Source organism: Plutella xylostella, chromosome 25 (genome assembly GCF_932276165.1).
Source record: "Plutella xylostella chromosome 25, ilPluXylo3.1, whole genome shotgun sequence".
Lineage (NCBI taxonomy): Eukaryota > Metazoa > Arthropoda > Insecta > Lepidoptera > Plutellidae > Plutella > Plutella xylostella.
Window position 1 is genome coordinate 7709865 of NC_064005.1, and position 17398 is coordinate 7727262.

General features: G+C 37.7%; 2 protein-coding genes across 8 annotated transcripts in view; both read left to right on the forward strand.

The window, feature by feature from the left end:
* The window catches only part of LOC105392802 (zinc finger protein 724), a 56460-nt gene extending 47414 nt beyond the window's left edge, over positions 1 to 9046 (forward strand). For all 7 annotated transcript variants that reach the window (XM_048630171.1, XM_048630167.1, XM_048630169.1 and 4 more), the window contains 14 exons: positions 216 to 468; positions 1170 to 1207; positions 1529 to 1649; positions 2103 to 2169; positions 2426 to 2556; positions 2810 to 2890; positions 3499 to 3664; positions 4206 to 4336; positions 4977 to 5057; positions 5310 to 5475; positions 5871 to 6001; positions 7928 to 8008; positions 8164 to 8414; positions 8496 to 9046. In XM_048630171.1, the coding sequence (XP_048486128.1) occupies positions 216 to 468; positions 1170 to 1207; positions 1529 to 1649; positions 2103 to 2169; positions 2426 to 2556; positions 2810 to 2890; positions 3499 to 3664; positions 4206 to 4336; positions 4977 to 5057; positions 5310 to 5475; positions 5871 to 6001; positions 7928 to 8008; positions 8164 to 8414; positions 8496 to 8831 (2034 nt within the window). In that variant the 3' untranslated portion in view covers positions 8832 to 9046. The remainder of the gene's footprint in view (positions 1 to 215; positions 469 to 1169; positions 1208 to 1528; positions 1650 to 2102; positions 2170 to 2425; positions 2557 to 2809; positions 2891 to 3498; positions 3665 to 4205; positions 4337 to 4976; positions 5058 to 5309; positions 5476 to 5870; positions 6002 to 7927; positions 8009 to 8163; positions 8415 to 8495) is intronic.
* Positions 9047 to 10066: 1020 nt separating this feature from the next.
* Positions 10067 to 15269, forward strand: LOC119690989 (zinc finger protein 91). The gene is made up of 9 exons (XM_038107167.2): positions 10067 to 10457; positions 10845 to 10978; positions 11219 to 11341; positions 11550 to 11799; positions 12253 to 12489; positions 12894 to 13020; positions 13592 to 13737; positions 14103 to 14183; positions 14431 to 15269. The coding sequence occupies exons 1-9, from the start codon at positions 10307 to 10309 to the stop codon at positions 14529 to 14531; spliced, it is 1350 nt and encodes a 449-aa protein (XP_037963095.2). The 5' UTR covers positions 10067 to 10306; the 3' UTR covers positions 14532 to 15269.
* The last annotated feature ends 2129 nt before the right edge of the window (positions 15270 to 17398 follow it).

Below are 17398 nucleotides of genomic sequence, written 5' to 3' on the forward strand. Positions count from 1 at the left end.
CACACACACACACACACACACACACACACACACACACACACACAGCTCCGCGCACTCCCCGCAGCGCACCGTGCGCGCCGCGACCCGGCACCTGGCGCGCACACACAAATACATATGCAGTAAGCGAGATATCTTTTCAGTGAAAATATGAATGAAATAGTATCCATACATTTCTTAGTATTCAGAGTCCTCATATTCTACTCTTATATTTGCAGGGAACAATGGATTCGACAGTTGAAGATGGCGTCGAGCTAAATAGTGCAACGGCAGAAACAAAAGAGCCTTCACTCGAACCAGTAACTGCGGACAACCAAGAGGTTACGATGGAAATGACAGAAGAATATAAAAGTAATATAGAGACAGAAGTTCAAGAGTATTCGCCTGAACCATTGAATACGGAAGAACAAGACGTTTTGATGGAAGATGTTCAAGATACTGTGCAGGCGGCTGATAAATTATCCGATGACGGTATGTCAAATTATAACCTACAGATAAAATGCTGCGTTGATTAGTTAATATCATTTTATTGTCTTTACATCATCTTAATACAGTCATATAGGTATTTTCTGTTTCAAGATCAGAAATCGGATATTTTGAGGATTTATATTACTCTAAGGCCCTGTCTCACAATGTTTGGCTAATGGAACCCGTGGGATGAGACATGCTGCCATCGTCTAAAACATTATTACAGCGAGAGATACAATATATTTTATGCCACAGGTGGCCACTATCCAGACATTGTTTAACAGTTCCTAAAGTTGGTTTTAGCTTTGTAAGTATGGAAGGCATATATCTATATACTATTTTTTTTGTCAAACTCTCATGGTAATATTTTGTTTATTAATTAGAGTGTATTTTAACTATTCCTTACAGTCGATAGTGAAAAGACAAAATTTCGCGGTCTGGGGATCACTGAATTTTTCAACTGTAAAATGTGCCATTTTAAATTTAAAAAGTGCATTCCATATAAGTTAACAACTAAACTTTAGGTAAACAAGCGCCCGGTCTCTGTTTATGACCATTGTGTTTTTCTAACAATGGGTTGTTTTTAACCGACTTCAAAAAAAGGAGGAGATTCTCAATTCGTCGGGATCTTTTTTTAAAATATATAATACGACACAACGTATGATTACAGCTATGAAAATTGCATTGTTTTTTTGTTTTTTCAGAATATTCGTTGCCCGATCTGCCATTTGAATTCGATAACGTAAGTATCAAATACTTATACAGAAATAATTACTTTAAGATTTTAATAGTAATAGATCATGGTAATCAAATAAGGCATTACGCATTTTAAGTCGGAAAAAGTTTTTTGGCTATAAGATTCGCTTAGCCGAAATTCGTACAAATGTCATGATGCGTGATTAAACAAACTCACTTTTGCATTTATTACGTTTGATGGCTAGTTTGGTATCTACCGGACCGCGTGCAGAATGGGGACGCTTAAATATAATACTTTAAGAAGTATACAAAAAGTAGACTAGGTATACGAGTATAGTATTTTAACAAATATGTATTTCATTTGCAGAAGTCGCGAGAGAAGCATGTTTGTTCTTTATGCGAAGAGTCGTTTACGAACTTGACGTTCCTGTTGAAGCATAAACGTGAAAAACACGGCGTGGAGGAGAGACACGTGTGCCGGTTCTGTGGTGAGTGGACCAATCAGCAGCCGACGTGGCAAGCTCGGACCAATTAGCAGCCGCCGCGTGCGGCCGTGGACCAATCAGGGACTTGTCATCACATATGCAGAATGCAGAATGGAAAAATGTCCAACCCACGCACGCCTCGGTTATGTCAGTTTTTTTAAGTGCCTAGTATAATATAATATGTAGGGAGACATCTCACACACGGCAAGTTAGGCAGAGCCTATAATATGGGTATCGGATAGCTTCTATTATACTTACATAGATACATATTATTGTACATTATTAACACCCAAGACCCATGTAAAAATATATTTCTGTCATAAACAAATATCTGCCCCGGCTGAGGATCGAACCCGGGACCTTCGGCATAGCAGTCAGGGCCACTAACCACTACACCATTAGGTGGTCGAACCTAATCATAATTATATTCATACGGCTTCATTGTGTTTATTTCAGGAAAGATTGTCAAATATAGAATTGACAAACATGAGAGGCTACACTTCGATTCTAACCAAGTGCGCAAGTGAGTACGCAAGTAACATTTATTGCCAAGTAATTAAACTTTGTGCTGCCTTGAACCCGCAAATTCTATCCTTATAAATGTTTTCCTAATTATGAAATGAGTCGCTTTCCAATGACGATGACGACGAATGATTACATTACAAACGGGTCAGCCGTTGGCGTGAAGAAGTAACTAATATACACACACACATACAAACTTTCGGCTTTATGATATATTAGTAGTAGGATAACATGAACAAACATGTATTGTATTGCAGGAAGCACAAGTGTGAAATGTGCGGCGCTGAATTCGGCATCCTGGGGCACTGGCGGCGGCACGTCCGGTGCATGCACAACGGCCAGCGCCTGCCCGTGTGCCACGCGTGCGTGCGCGCCTTCGACACTAGAGGTGAGCTAGCACGGGCCGCAAGACTAGCACGACAAGACGTGACAAAAGCTATGAATTGGTTGATTCACAATATTTAAAATAAGAAAAGAGCAGAAATAATTTATTTGTGAAACATATGTTTAAAGATTAGTATTACATAAAAGTGCTAGCTTGCCACGTACTCACACGTCTTTCTATTGAACAGTGTAAACAATTATATTCGAATCTTTTGAATGAGTAATTTATTAACATCAATATTATTATTACTTTATAGAATTATACTATGATCACCTGAAGGAAGTACATGGCGATAAGAATCCGTATAAATGTTCGCTGTGTCCCAGAGTTTACAAAGGTAACATGTTATATTATTTACTTAACATATTATTTACTTAATTATTGTATAGTTCTTATACTATCGCGTATGTTTTGTTTGTAGCCATCATCCTGACACCTATTCTATTCTATTTCTGTGGGGGTGTAAGTACCTGCCCCTGGCTCTCTCAAGTGGAACCTTTTGTGCATATCCCCAAGGTCTAAACTGCCTTCCTAAGCTTGGACCATTTCCCACCACGCTGGTCCACTGCGGGTTGGTGGGTTCACATATATAGATGTGCTAAATCTAGATATGCAGATTTCCTCACGATGTTTTCCTTCACCGTAAGAGCGATGGTATACATTGTACTTAAGTTAAAAGAACTCATTGGTAGTTGTCAGCGCCGGGATTCTCTCTCACTCGACTCTTGCGTGAGAAGCGGGAGCTTACCCGACTGAGCTACCACCGCTCTCCACCTATGCTGACACCACACTTCGCTATTTGTATTTGTTATTGGATCTGCTTAATAATGTTGGCGAATATACTGACCGGCTTGCTACTTTAACTGTCTCGTCAACTTTATTTTGCGACAATCAGCCAAAAACTTATGCTAGTGTCGTTTTCTGAATTGGTACTGTATATTTCAGACCCGGAAGTGTTCAACCGACACATGAAGCGTCACTACAAGAATCAAATCAAGACGATAAGACCGCCGCCGGTCGCGTCCACCGACCCAGTGGCCCAGATCATCGCCGCTGTGTCTCAGGACATTCACTCAGACTCTCAGAATAAGGACCAGGAGTGCAGAAATAAGTAAGAGATTTTCTCATACCACACACACAACAGCTGTCGCTATACGGGCTCTTTATTGACGTAGATAAAGGTCACTATATTATTATCGCGGTTCTCCGTAATTAAAGCGCCATGATTAGTGGAATGCGGATTAAACGAGTTTTCGACGTCGATTACAATCCCGTGCAGCGACCGCTAAATTAGTTTAAAAAAAACATACATATGTACAGACGAATTGAGAACCTCCTCCTTTTTTCGAAGTCGGTTAAAACTTCCTCCTGTAATCGATTGTAATAGCGAGTGGTCTGTGCATTCTCTATGATGCGGATTTGATCACGTACGCGGGTTTGCCCCACAACCGTTCATATATACAAGTATTCATTGTAACGCGTGGAATATGCACGCGAGACGCGGGAAATTGGCGTGCAATCCCGCGTGCGTGATGAAATCCGCATGCTGTTAAAAACAGCTTAACATAGAGAATGCACAGACCACTCGCTATTGACATCACTTCCAGTGTGGTTTTGCTCTCTGATAATCTGATGTAAAATGTGTATTGCAGCAACTACAAGTGTGAAATGTGCGGTGCTGGGTTTGCGCAAAAGTTGTACTGGAAGCGACACATCAAGAGGAAGCACAACGGGCAGCGCCTGCCCGTGTGTCGCGAGTGTGTGTGCGCCTTTGACACAAGAGGTTAGTTTAAAACATTTTGATTGAATAGATAAAATATACTTTTTTCTATTTGAAATGACCAGTATAAAGAACTGCATTTGGTACAGACCTGGTATATGTATATTTGCTACCAAATAACAGCACATACATATATAATACTAATACTTTTAAACATTGCACTTAAACACGTGGTCCACTTTTGTCAGTGATTGAAATGGAGATAGGTCGAAATAATATATGGAGCGAATTTACAACGAAAAGCGGTTTTGTAAAACTGATAGTCAGTAAAAAATGCAAAAGTATTTGTAATCATTTAGATAGAAACAAAAAATAGAGCTAGAGTGATGGTCGATAATATATCTTGAATCTCTTTTGAAATCATGATTCCCTTTTTCGTACTTCGTTTTAATAATATCACAGAAATTATATTTCTTTACAACATGGTTCATTACTAAGTATACAAGTCTGGTTTCTGTATCTTAGTAAGAACACAGATATTATGAACTGTAAAATCATGTAAGTTTATATCGGAATTTAGGTTCATAATTGGAAAATCAGAGGTATTTAATTAAATCAGACTGACCATATACGTACTTATAAATATGTTATTAGCAATCAGAATGTTATAACTTTTTAACAAATGAAAGTTATTTTTTTTCAGAATTATACTTCGATCATTTGAAGGAAGTACACGGCGATACGACTCCGTTCAGGTGTTCCATGTGTCCCCGAGGCTTTCAAGGTAAATAAAATTTACTTACTTACAACAGTATTTCATCATCATCGTCCGTAAGAAAAACACGTCCATTCACACTTTAATGTAAAATTAAATAATAATTCCGCACTTAAATTGGACCCAAATCTCCATTTAAAAACGTCAGTGTGCCATAAGTAATATTACTACATATTATCTCGAAGTGATTTTAGAAGCGACATCGACATCAGTTAACTGACTGTACTTTGCCAAACTGTAAACTAACTCTGTTTCTTTCAGAAAAGCTAAAATTGGATCGTCACATAATCCTCCACAATAAGTCTATTATAAAATCAGTTCCCGTCGAAACTGAGACCAGCGACGCAGTAGCTCAGATAATCGCTGCTGTATCTACGGATATTGACCCTGATCCTCAGAATAACGAACAAGTTATACGCTTTAAGCAGTAAGTGTTTGTTTACAAACTTATTCGTATAACAGTGGCATAGTAGACCTGGAGAGTATAGTTCAGTAGCTAAGTAAATTGCTACATAAAAAACCGTCAGTGCTACAAGTGTGAAATGTGAAGCCCTGAGTTCCGCGTGAAAGAAATTCTGTTTATGATCCCCTGTTTCTGGTATTATTTATGAATGGCTTGTACTTAAACGCCCACCAAAAATTATCCAACTCTACCTACAATAAATTCCAAGTCTCCGCTAAAACGGATATAAATCATCACCAAATCATTTCTCTTATAAAATTGTAGATATCAGTATTTTTTTTTACTGCATATCATAAAACTATATGCCATTAACATTTATTTCAAACCATCACATTAATTCACCTGTACCTTATGTGTAGGCGCCACAAGTGTGAAATGTGCGGCACTGAGTTTCGAGTGAAGGGGTGCTGGCTGCGACACATCAATAAGAAGCACAACGGGCAGCGCCGGCCGGCGTGCCGCGAGTGCGGGCGCGACTTCGACACACGCGGTGAGTGCAAACAGCGCACTTGTCTCATCACACTAAGTGCCAATTTCTCCACAGTCGGTTATCTAACCGACCAGAGATGGTACCTACATCAATTATAGGTACATCATCTCCATATAAAATTGACAAAATTTCAAATAAAATGCTCACTGATTTTATTTTATTTTCGAGGAGATAGGTATCACAAATTTAGATGACCCGTATTTTTTATTTCTTAATATTTCTATAGTTTATAATATTTTTTTAATTTCAAAGTTTAAAATATTTATAACTTGAGTGACGTCACGTAGAGGCTTTAAATAAAAATATTTTCGTTGCCTGCCTAACTTAAAAAAAAAGTTTGATGATATTAACTTGACATGAACAAGGACCAATCAACTTCAACTTTATTTTGTGGCAAGGACCAATCACGAACTTTCGTCATCGACAAGGACATATAAAAGTGACAGACATTTGAGTGATGTTTGTCATTGTCAAAGTGACATAACATGTTATTTTTTGTTCATGTTTGTAGAAGTAAAAGCGCGTTTAATTATTATGCCACATCGTGATGTCACGAATGAGAATTTAGAATTTTATGTTTTTCTCTAAAATAAATCAATAGAAAAATCGGAAACATTTTTTTTTGTAAATATTAGAGCCATACCTCTAAATGGTTTTCGAATTTCAACTGTATAAAATTTTGAAATGTTGTAAATTCTTGACAGATGTGTCAAAAGTCAACCACTAATACCTGGATTATGCTCTAACCGACTATGGAGAAATTGGCACTAAATTCTGCTTTTTAATCTCAGATACTAAATTGACAGATTCTGTACGGTTCATCAATAGTCGATTGTCCCGCGAGATCGTCCCGTATCGTTCTAATAGCGGTTATCTGTCAATTTAGTATCTGAGATTAGAAAAGAGAGTTTAAAGTCTGACGCTTACTCTAAACAGAACCAAGTGCCAAGACCAAAAACTCTTTATTACGGCAACAATTACACTCGCGAGCAATGAAAAAAATCCAGTGACAATGTGACAATAGCACCTGATTCCTTCTCAACGGAAAAGACTACCTTAATGACGTCTGCAATATAGAAGTACATCAGAACTAAAAGCGTAAATATTTTGACCAACTTCTAAATGAAATGTTAAATAAATTGAGGTACAGCTCGCGCCAATCATCGAGTTAGCTCTGAAGTTGGCGCGGTGCGCGTTGCGCAGATGTACAGTGGGACTAATAAATATGTATGTACAAAAGTTAAGTACCTACTTAGCCAGGTTTATTGTTTCAACTATGTTAAGTTTTTTGGACGTGTTGAAGGTCGATTTTGATACCTTCTTCACTTTCCTTTTTCATAAATTGAAACACGTTGAATATAATTTTTCTAGCCTATCGGTGTAAAACGGTATTCGCATCTAGGCATTTTAGCAATGCGATGCCACTAAGTTTATTAAAACAACAACGAAACAATTACGACACTCACAAAACAAAACGACTACAATGATGCGATGCGCGACTGTACTTTTGCTGTAGGTGCGAATGTGTGCGTGGCGTATGAACAGTGAGAACACACACACGCACATAAATCGAGGCGACCGCGGTGCGGGGTCGGAGAGAGAGGGGGTGTGCACTGCCGACCCCTCCCCTCCCGGACTGCCTTCTTTCCGCTGATACCTGTTTTTTGATCGTGCGACGCTAAGCGCTGCAACTTCAGAGCTAACTCGATGATTGGCGCGAGCTGTAATTCGGTGTCTACATTTTGTAAGTGGAACTATTTCATTGCTCGTTAGTGTATTATATGTAATTTTTTATAGTCACATGGTGCGCCTTAGGACCGCTTAAATAAACACTACCATCTTTTATTAGTTACATGTATGTATGTAGGAAAAATGTAATGCAAGTTACAAAGTGAAAGTTTTCAAAAAAATCATTTAATTTTTCAGAACTGCTGTTTGAACATTTGAAGCAACATGGCGGTAGGAAACCGCCGTATACATGTACGCTGTGTCCCAGAGTCTATACAGGTAAATTAAATATAAAGCAGCAATATCATTTTATATTCACTGTATAGCTACAAATCACTGCCCTCAGCCTTCCTCATCCACATAAATAAAGTGTTACTTACCTACTCGTACTTTTAAGAGATTCATAATTATAAACTGAAAGTATTTTCTTTCAGAGAGGGTTAGGTTCGACAGTCACATGATGCGCCACTACGGTATAAGATTTAAAAGGTCAGAGGCAAAACCCGGCGTCGCTTCAGCTCAGACTGTTGCTGCAGTATCTAAGAATAAGAAAGGTGGTTCTCAGAATAAGTCTGTTTCTCGGAAAAAAACCGCCCAGCTCGCCACTCCTACTTTCTCCGCCGTTATCAAAATTTACGCTTGCGCCAGATGCAAGAGTACCTTCATTTCGTCTTATGCTTTGAATGTAAGTAAAATATATTGCCATCTACTTTAGCACCGTCCTTCCACTGCCTAAAATTTAAAAGTCTTATTCCTTCCCTTTCAGAGACACAAACTGCACTGCAGAACCATGGAGTGTGAAGTGTGTGACAGTAAATTTGAGAATTTGGAGTGCTTAGTGGAGCATTACAAGAGTGTGCACGAGTTGGAAGCCGTCAGAAATCCGCGGGCGGTCCCGGCGCCCGGCGGCAAGACCCTCATACAGATACAGCCCGACCAAGTGCCGAAGCATTTGATACGAAAAGTAATGGAAGCCCAGAAACTGTCTAAACTTAAAGAGGGTAATAAGGCGGGCGGTGATAAGTCTGCACCGCCGCTGCCGGAGGGCCGGGTAGCTAGCTGGTACCGTGATCAGGCGCAGGAGATCATGAAGGATTTATAAACATGTATATTTTGTTTTTGTAATGTGTAATTTTTTCGTCAATTTGTTTTTATAACTTATTGAACGGTTCGTCTTTGCTTTGTGGGTTCACCAGTATTTTGGTATGAAATGATAACTAGTGATATAAGTTCGATCTCGCATTTTAAAATAAAGATTGTTTATAATCATTATAAGTAAGTATCAACGGGTCTAGAATAAATAACAAGCAGTATGTATTTCTTGTCTTCCTTTATTTACCTGTCGGAACCTTAAATTATTAATACCCTTTAGCTAATTAGTGATAGTCAAACTCAGTCTGAAATTGCGTCTCATTCTAAGTTTTCTGGTGGCTTCACACCTGATCAAATTTATTTAAATACTTACATATTTTCTAAAAAAACATAAACTGAAATGGTACCTAAAAATATTATGATGTTATAAAACCTACCTTAAAAGATAAAAAATATTTTCTAGGTCACCGCCGTCGTTTGGGAAGGTTCCCAAGAGGCTGGCCGCATTGCCCCGCTGAATGGCGAGGCTTATCCTTTGTCCTAGGTATGTGCCAGCCCTTTGGTCGCCGGAGCCGTCGATGAGCCGTGTCGCAATTTCCTTGTATATACGTTTTGCATCCAGCCCCCACGGACCCAGCGTCTCTACGCCGAAAGGCACAAACATGTAGCCTTGTCCTAAGGCTGCATACTTGCGCCTTTTAGCCGCCTCAGCCGTCGCTGCCGCAGCACCTGCCCTGGTCGCGGTCGCTGGTAGGTGTGACTGTGCCAAAGTGTCAACGCATGTGGCATCCCATACCAGCGGCCGCCCATTCTTCCAAGGAATGAGCGTCATTCCGTCCGGCCTCTTGCCGTCGTCGCGCGCTACTCTTGTGGGCTCCAGTACGGTCGGGACGCCAGCACTGGCAAGAGCTCGGCGGATGACGTCGATATATAAGGCGGAGAAATCGTGACCCCTCAGAAGTATTGTTACTATGAGAGGGGGTCAGGTTTCTCTGCCAATGACTGTAGGTGACTACCCAAGTAGCTTTTATTGGCTCAAAAGAACATGTTTACAGAACGTTAAAATTAATAAAAAAACCATAAGTACCTGCGTGCTTAAGGTTGCCCACCCAAACAAATATTACACTAACTTGCCAGGCTGTAGTAAATAATTATTCTGAGCTCATATTTGGCCAGTATTGCTTATCTGTGTAGATAGAGCATTCGTAGACAGTGACAGCTGACAGTTCATAGTTGATGTCAAAAAGTTCTTTCTTCGATATTTTTGTTTACAAGTGGTTTTTTTTAATAAAAAAGAATTTTTTGCTTTATTTTTAGTGTGGGATGATAATTGTTTGGTGGTTCATAGTTCATCTGCCTTTTACGTTAAGTCATACACAAAAGACACACTATTATACCTGTCCAATCCAGCGAAAACGGTCATACTGTGGCCGGCTACAGTAATCAGAGGCAAAGAATTTAAAGCTCTTCTAAACAGAAGGTAATATGGAATCAATATGCCACGGTCGTGATACTCACGATGACTATAACGACCATGATTATTGTACTGCGGAATCTTTGGCCACGGGTTTGGAAACAAATGTGCCACAACCAGAGCTTTCATATAACAAGACCAAGAAAATCGTTTATGAAGCATGTAAGTAGGCAACTGAATTAGTAGGTAGATCTCATCTCATTCATCATCATCATCAGGTCCTGGGATCCCTAATCAGGGACATAGGGCTCGAAGTGTAGATTTCCACTCTGACCGGTCCTGTGCCACGCCTCCGATGCCTCATTAGCAGATTTAAACTTGTGTAGAACCAGAAGTATTTTTTCCACTTTTTCATGCTTTGGTGTATGAATGGTCAGCTGCATAAGTAGCTATACACTTTTGTACCTTGTCAAACTGACGAACTGTCAATGTTTCAATGAATGGATAGGCGGTTTCAGATTGACAAGGTACAAAAGTGTATAGCTACTTATGCAGCTGACTGTACTTCAATACAATAAATAATAGAGTGTTTACTTATGTATCTTTCAGCTTCAAAACCAGTAAAAGTAAGAGTGGAAGACTTTGGGAAATGTTGCCGTCTTTGTCTTACACAGAACGGGCACATGATACCCCTGGCCGGAGCCTGTCTCAATCTCATGTTGCAGGAACTCTACAACATTCAGGTAACTTAGGGTGTTTCTATGGTATGCAAATAATAATATATACCTACTAAATGGTTTATGGTACAGACCAAAATACTCAGTATGTATACTTGAGTATGAGTCTCTTGTAATAACTGTACTTATTTTTTAATGCTTCATTAGTATTTGAATTGAGACTTGGCAAAAAAAACACCTAATATTGGCTAATTTACCAAAAAAAGTCGTAATTTTTTTACCCTATTTATTTATTTTCTTTTTCAGATACACATCGATGATGGGTACCCACAGAATATTTGCAAAAGATGCAGCACAAAAGTGAGCTCTGCCCATTGTTTTTACAAACTGGTGTTCAAAAGTAAACAGGAGCTTACAGATGTTTTGATGGTACTATATTTGGAATTTTATTTTTATACCTGCATAGTTTTATTACAATAAAATTGTAGGATTGAAAAGACACCAAAGACTTATGTGTATGTTATGATCATCACGGAAATCATGCTGGTCTGAGTTAAAAACTCATTGTATACTGGCCTATTCCCTAATCAAATTCAATACTTACTACAAATTTATCTCAATATCAATACTATTCCAGGCCAGTAAAATGCTAGTCACAGATAAAACTAGCCAAGTTATTGATGATGGTAGCCACTGTGAGGATCCCGGGACTTTGGAAATGGCTGAGATGTGTTGTGATAGTAATACAATGCATATTTTATCAGACACTACCAGAAAAGCTAACGAAATGATGATAGAAGGCTGCTTAAAGAAGGATTTTTCGTCAAAGAACCTTATGATAGAAATGGCTACTCTTCAAAAGAATTTGCTGGATTTTCACGATGATGGTGAGTTATGATAGGTAGTAGCCATTATATGAAAATCTAAATTATATTAAGTCTGTCATGTAGAAAATGCAAAATAAGCACACATATTTTTAACTTTTCCAATTACACCACTTTACACTGAGATAACATGCATTTTGACCATACAGATACAAAGCTCATTTAATTGGATCATCTAATATTTAGGGGCAATTAAAATATGAACGGCAGAGGACTCCATTTTGTAATAGATATGATACCTCATAATATGTGGAAAAGATATTTAAAGAGATACCACTTAAAATAGAATAGAATAGAATATACCTTTATAGGTCACCACAAATATTAAAACATACAAAGAATACTTATAAACTAAAAACAATAAACAATAGGCGGCCTTATCACTGCTTATACCTACCGATGTGTTTAAATATGCAGAACTAAATCATTGAAAATTTATGCTGTTTGTTATTTTAGAAACGACACAGAACTGTTGTCAATCAGATGCTGAAGTAAATGAAACAAATGAAGGGTGTCAACAAAAACATTCTGAAACAAACCTTGAAGACATAGACAAAGAAGCTAAAGCACAGACAAAACTGATGAAAACTAAATGCGAGTTATGTGGAAAGATATACAAGACACTAGACATGTTGCTTTCTCATAACGAAATGGCACATAAGGAAAATAAAGTGCACCTATGCTCGTATTGTGGTAGGTATGATTTATTTAATTTAGATTCCTGTAGAGAAGCAAAAAATATTGCTTTCCAAAAGTTGTTCAGAATGATTATCTGAGTCCTTATCCTTTTTGGCTTATTTTAACACTTTTGCAACATGTCTGACAGCATTGCAGATAGCATGCATTGTCTCAAACTGTATAACCCACATAAGAATCCTATGTTACCAACTGAAGTTTAGGCATTTTTTTGTCACATAAAGACTTATGTGTAAACAATTCCCTAGTCTTAAGTACACCCAATTAACCGACTTCGAAAATGAGAGGATGTTTTTAATTATGTACGTATAAATATGTATATCCCCGATATTTAGCCATTTATCGACCGATTTTCAAAATTCTTTTTTTGTTGTATTCCAAAATAAAACTTCTCGGTGCAGGCAAAAGATTCTCGTGGGCGTCGTCGCTGGCACGCCACGCGCGCACGCACACGCGGCGCGGGCTGCACGCGTGCGCGGCGTGCCCCCGGGCCTTCACCACCAGGAGCTACCTGAGGATCCATGAAGCGTAAGAGCTCCTTGAAACCTCTACATAGTATAAGCCCCTTCTCCCACTACAGAACTCAAAGTCAAAGTAAAATGTTTTTATTCATCCTAATCCTAATCCTAACTAATATTATAAATGCGAAAGGAACTGTGTCTGTCTGTCTGTCTGTCTGTCTGTTACTCTTTCACGCCAAAACTACTGAACGGATTTGAACGAAATTTGGTATACATACGGTCTAGACTCTGGGAAAGAACATAGGCTTACTTTTTATCCCGGAATTCCCACGGGAAAACTTTTTAAGGCGAAGCGAAGCGCGCGGGAACAGCTAGTCGTATATAAATATAAATTTTTCTGATGAACGTCAATTTTTAAAAACTAATCTCCGTTCGGTTAAGGGGGGACTCTTTTTGAGAGGGTTTCTCTTAGAGAGAGTAAGACTCTTGAGTTACCCATGGTCTACTCGTGCATGGTGTAAAATACTGAAATAGTTTTACTGTGTTTTTATTGGTCTACGTAATTTATCTATATCACTCTGTCAATATCGGAAATGTGCGAATTTGCGAAAATGTTATATTTTTGGTATCCTTTACAGAAGTCACACCGACACTCGATACAAGTGTAAAATCTGCAGTTACGGTTTCACGCAGATGTCTAGTTTGCACAAACACATGCGCCGGCGCCACAGTCACGACCCTGAGCCCGTGTGCGTGTCGTGTAACACACCGTTTGATAGCATAGGTACTATTGAATCTAGTCTTAAAGATTTAAAACATTTTTTTACTAATTTAAATATTCTTAAAAATAACATGAAAATCTAGCCAATTACAAAGATGACAGGTAGTTTATGGAACTCTTTATTAGATCATCCTCAAAATAGTTCCCTTGCTTGATGTAATAATATGCCTCTTTAGTTTTTATTCTAGTGATCGTGGCGAGAATACATCAATGTGTATGGAACGCAATATCTGCTAAAACATTTTTTAAACAAATTAACAAAATCTAGTCAACGAATCTCAGATAACCTTGGCCGATCTTCAGTATACATTGACATGCTTTTAATTTATCATGATGGTGAATTAAATGTATAAAATTATTTGTTCTAGAACTACTGGCTAGTCACTTGAGGGAAACGCATGGAGAAGAAATGACTTATAAGTGCACTTTATGCGAAGATGTATTTACAGGTAATTAATTATACATTACATTATTATTAGGCTTATTTTAACTACGTATTTTGTTAAGGTATTGTGATTTCTATAGAAAGCATTTAAGTTATATCATAACACAATTACTTCAATATATACCGTTCTTTCAATATTCCAAGATAATCATAAAAATAAAATCACAATTTATTAAATAAAGTTAACCTCTTCTATTTATACACATCTTATGTGCATAATTAACATTATAAAATCCTGAATTCTATTACAGAAGCAAAGGACTGCGATCTGCACATGAAGTTAGTACATAAGAAGAAGAAGAAGAAGCACGTTAGACCATCGCGCCCCGGCCGCACGAGTATCTCATCATAACTTTAAAGATAAAGATAAAATATTCTTTATTGCACGCAAACAGAAACAGTTTCAGAAACATAGGACAGACAATATTTCATTACTATGAAGTAACTTCAGTGCAGCTTTCATTCAAGTTTAGATTACTTCATTCCTTTAGAAATGCTTTTTCATTTGTAATTAGTATTATTTACACTGTGTAAATAAAAAAAAACATCCATTAGGGTGAGAACGAATAAATAAATTGAATTGAATAAATCACTTCAACGCTAAAGCTATTATTGTTTGTATCTTTAGGGTAAAGCACTAAAGAGTAACCTCAATTGCTTACGTACTACGCTCATGACCGCATATAATAACATTTACTGTATGTTTGAATAGTCCACTGAGAGACCCACTCTCATGGAAACAGACTAGTTAGGGAATCTTACTAATATTATACACGCGAAAGTTTCTTATTATGTTTAAAACTACTGAAGAGATAACAGTTTCATAGGAACCTGACAACCTGGATTGACATATCTAGGCTATTTTTTTATCCCGGAATTCCCACGGTAAGTGGAGTGGCACAAGTCAGTGGCTAGCCTCTGCTTTTCGTTCTATAGATATACCTTAGATATACGCTACATCATTTCTATGCTGCGCTACAATACTGCTACAGGCGCTACGCCATGCTACAACGTTGCTTTGCTGCGCTAAAATATTGCTACAGGCTAGGGCATGCAATACCGGTATTGCGTAATACCGGGATCCCGGACAAAATCCACGCTTTTTCAATACCGGTATTGAAAGTTAATACCGGTATTGAAGTAATACCGGAATCGGACATTTTTTAGGCTATAAATCAACCGATTAAGATATAGTTAGCCTTGTGCTCCTATATACTATGAAAATGCACTTGTTTACAACCGTTACATGCGGTTTTTGCCCTTTGGAAACCTACTTGTTGTCCATGCGTTCTAAAATTTTTACTCTAATACTCAATTCTCATAAAAAATATTACATAATACAGAATTTAATTGCTTTTTCTTGTTGTATTTTGCCCTTTACGACCTTTAAACAAAATATATGTCATTTAAAACAAGGAAGTCAGGAAGTAATACCAGTATTAATACCGGGATCCCGGTATTGAGTTATAATACCGGAACTCAATACCGGTATTGAAAATGTTACCGGTATTGCATGCCCTACTACAGGCACTACGCCATGCTACAACGTTGCTATGCTGCGCTAAGGTCTGTGAACTTAGCAGCAAGAATGGTCAGCAGCAATTTTTAGTACCGCCGAATATGTTTTTCCAAATAAGCCAATCCACCCCAATTCTGTTAGCACTGCATGATAGAGAATACTTTAATGAACTTATAGACATATAAAACATTTAACAGAGTGCTCCGAGGGATTAATAAAGTCACAATTACTAAACGGCGTAGCGTGCGCCTTATAAAGTGCAGCTAGCAGCAGTTACACCTCCCACTCTTGGTACTTTGCTAAGTTGCTGCTGAGGGGTGAGTGCGCATGACGTCACTCATACATAGTTGCTGCTATGTCGCCGTAAAGTAATTGTAATGTAATTAATCTCTCCGAGCACGCTGTTACATGTGTTATATGTCTATACGTTCATTGAAGAATTCTCTAGCATGTAGTGCTAAAAGAATTTGGGTAGATTGGCTTATTCTTCATAATTATGAAACAATAGTCGCCCATGTAGGAAAATATGATGTTATGTTAATCAAGTTAAAACTTGATAGGAACTAAATCTACCACTCATCGAGTGTATGTAATAGATAGACGATGGTATATAGATCGTAGCAATAACTACTTTATGTACGTATGTGGTCAAGGGACTTCAAAATAATGAATTAAGTCAGCAACAAATTTTAATATGGCCGAAGAAATTGTACCTAATGCAATGAATCTCTCGGAGCACGCTGTTAAATGTGTTACATGTCTATAAGTTCATTGAAGTATTCTCTATCATGCAGTGCTAACAGAATTGGGGTGGATTGGCTTATTCTTCATAATTATGAGACAATAGTCGCCCATATAGGAATTTCCATTATTATGTTATGTTAATCAAGTTAAAACTTGATAAGAACTAAATCTACCACTCATCGAGTGTATGTAATAGATAGACGATGGTATATAGATCGTAGCAATAACTATTTTATGTACGTATGTGGTCAAGGGACTTCAAAATAATGAATTAAGTGTAAGCAGCTAAAAAATGCTTTTGGCTCGGGAAGAAAGTGAAGGAACTTTTCACCATAATAATTATCTGAACCGTAGCCTAGTTGGATGTAGCTCCATTTCAACTTAGAGGTTCGAGGGTCGATTCCAGCTGAAGATCTTTTTTCTTTTTGTGTTTTATTTTAATGGAGGTTACTTTCAACTTACAGTGAATGTGACCAGTTTATTTTTTATAGATTTATTTTGGTTTCTTAATATGTAAATAAAAGATGCCAAGACAAATTTATTTTATTTTATACAAATCCACATTAGAAACTACATCAACACAATCATGTTAAATTATTTTTTATTGTTTATTATTGTTATAAGTAGGTATGATTAAGATCACAATGGTATTTCTAAATTTATTATTTTTTTTCTTACAAAATTCTTAGCCTATATTCTGATTCAAGAATTCTGTATAGTGTGCTTATTAATAATAATCATAACTCATAGGTGAAATATCTCATAAAAGCGCCATGTATGTACATTTTAATTAACTATCTAGTACTCTATAAATAATATAATTCGTGCAAATGACGCAGACGCGATGTACTTATAATTAGCTATTATAATTAGGGGCCGTCCATTAATCACGTGAGGTCGTTTTTCTCATTTTTTGACCCCCCCCTCCCCCCTGGTGATAATTGGTGAGGTTTGGG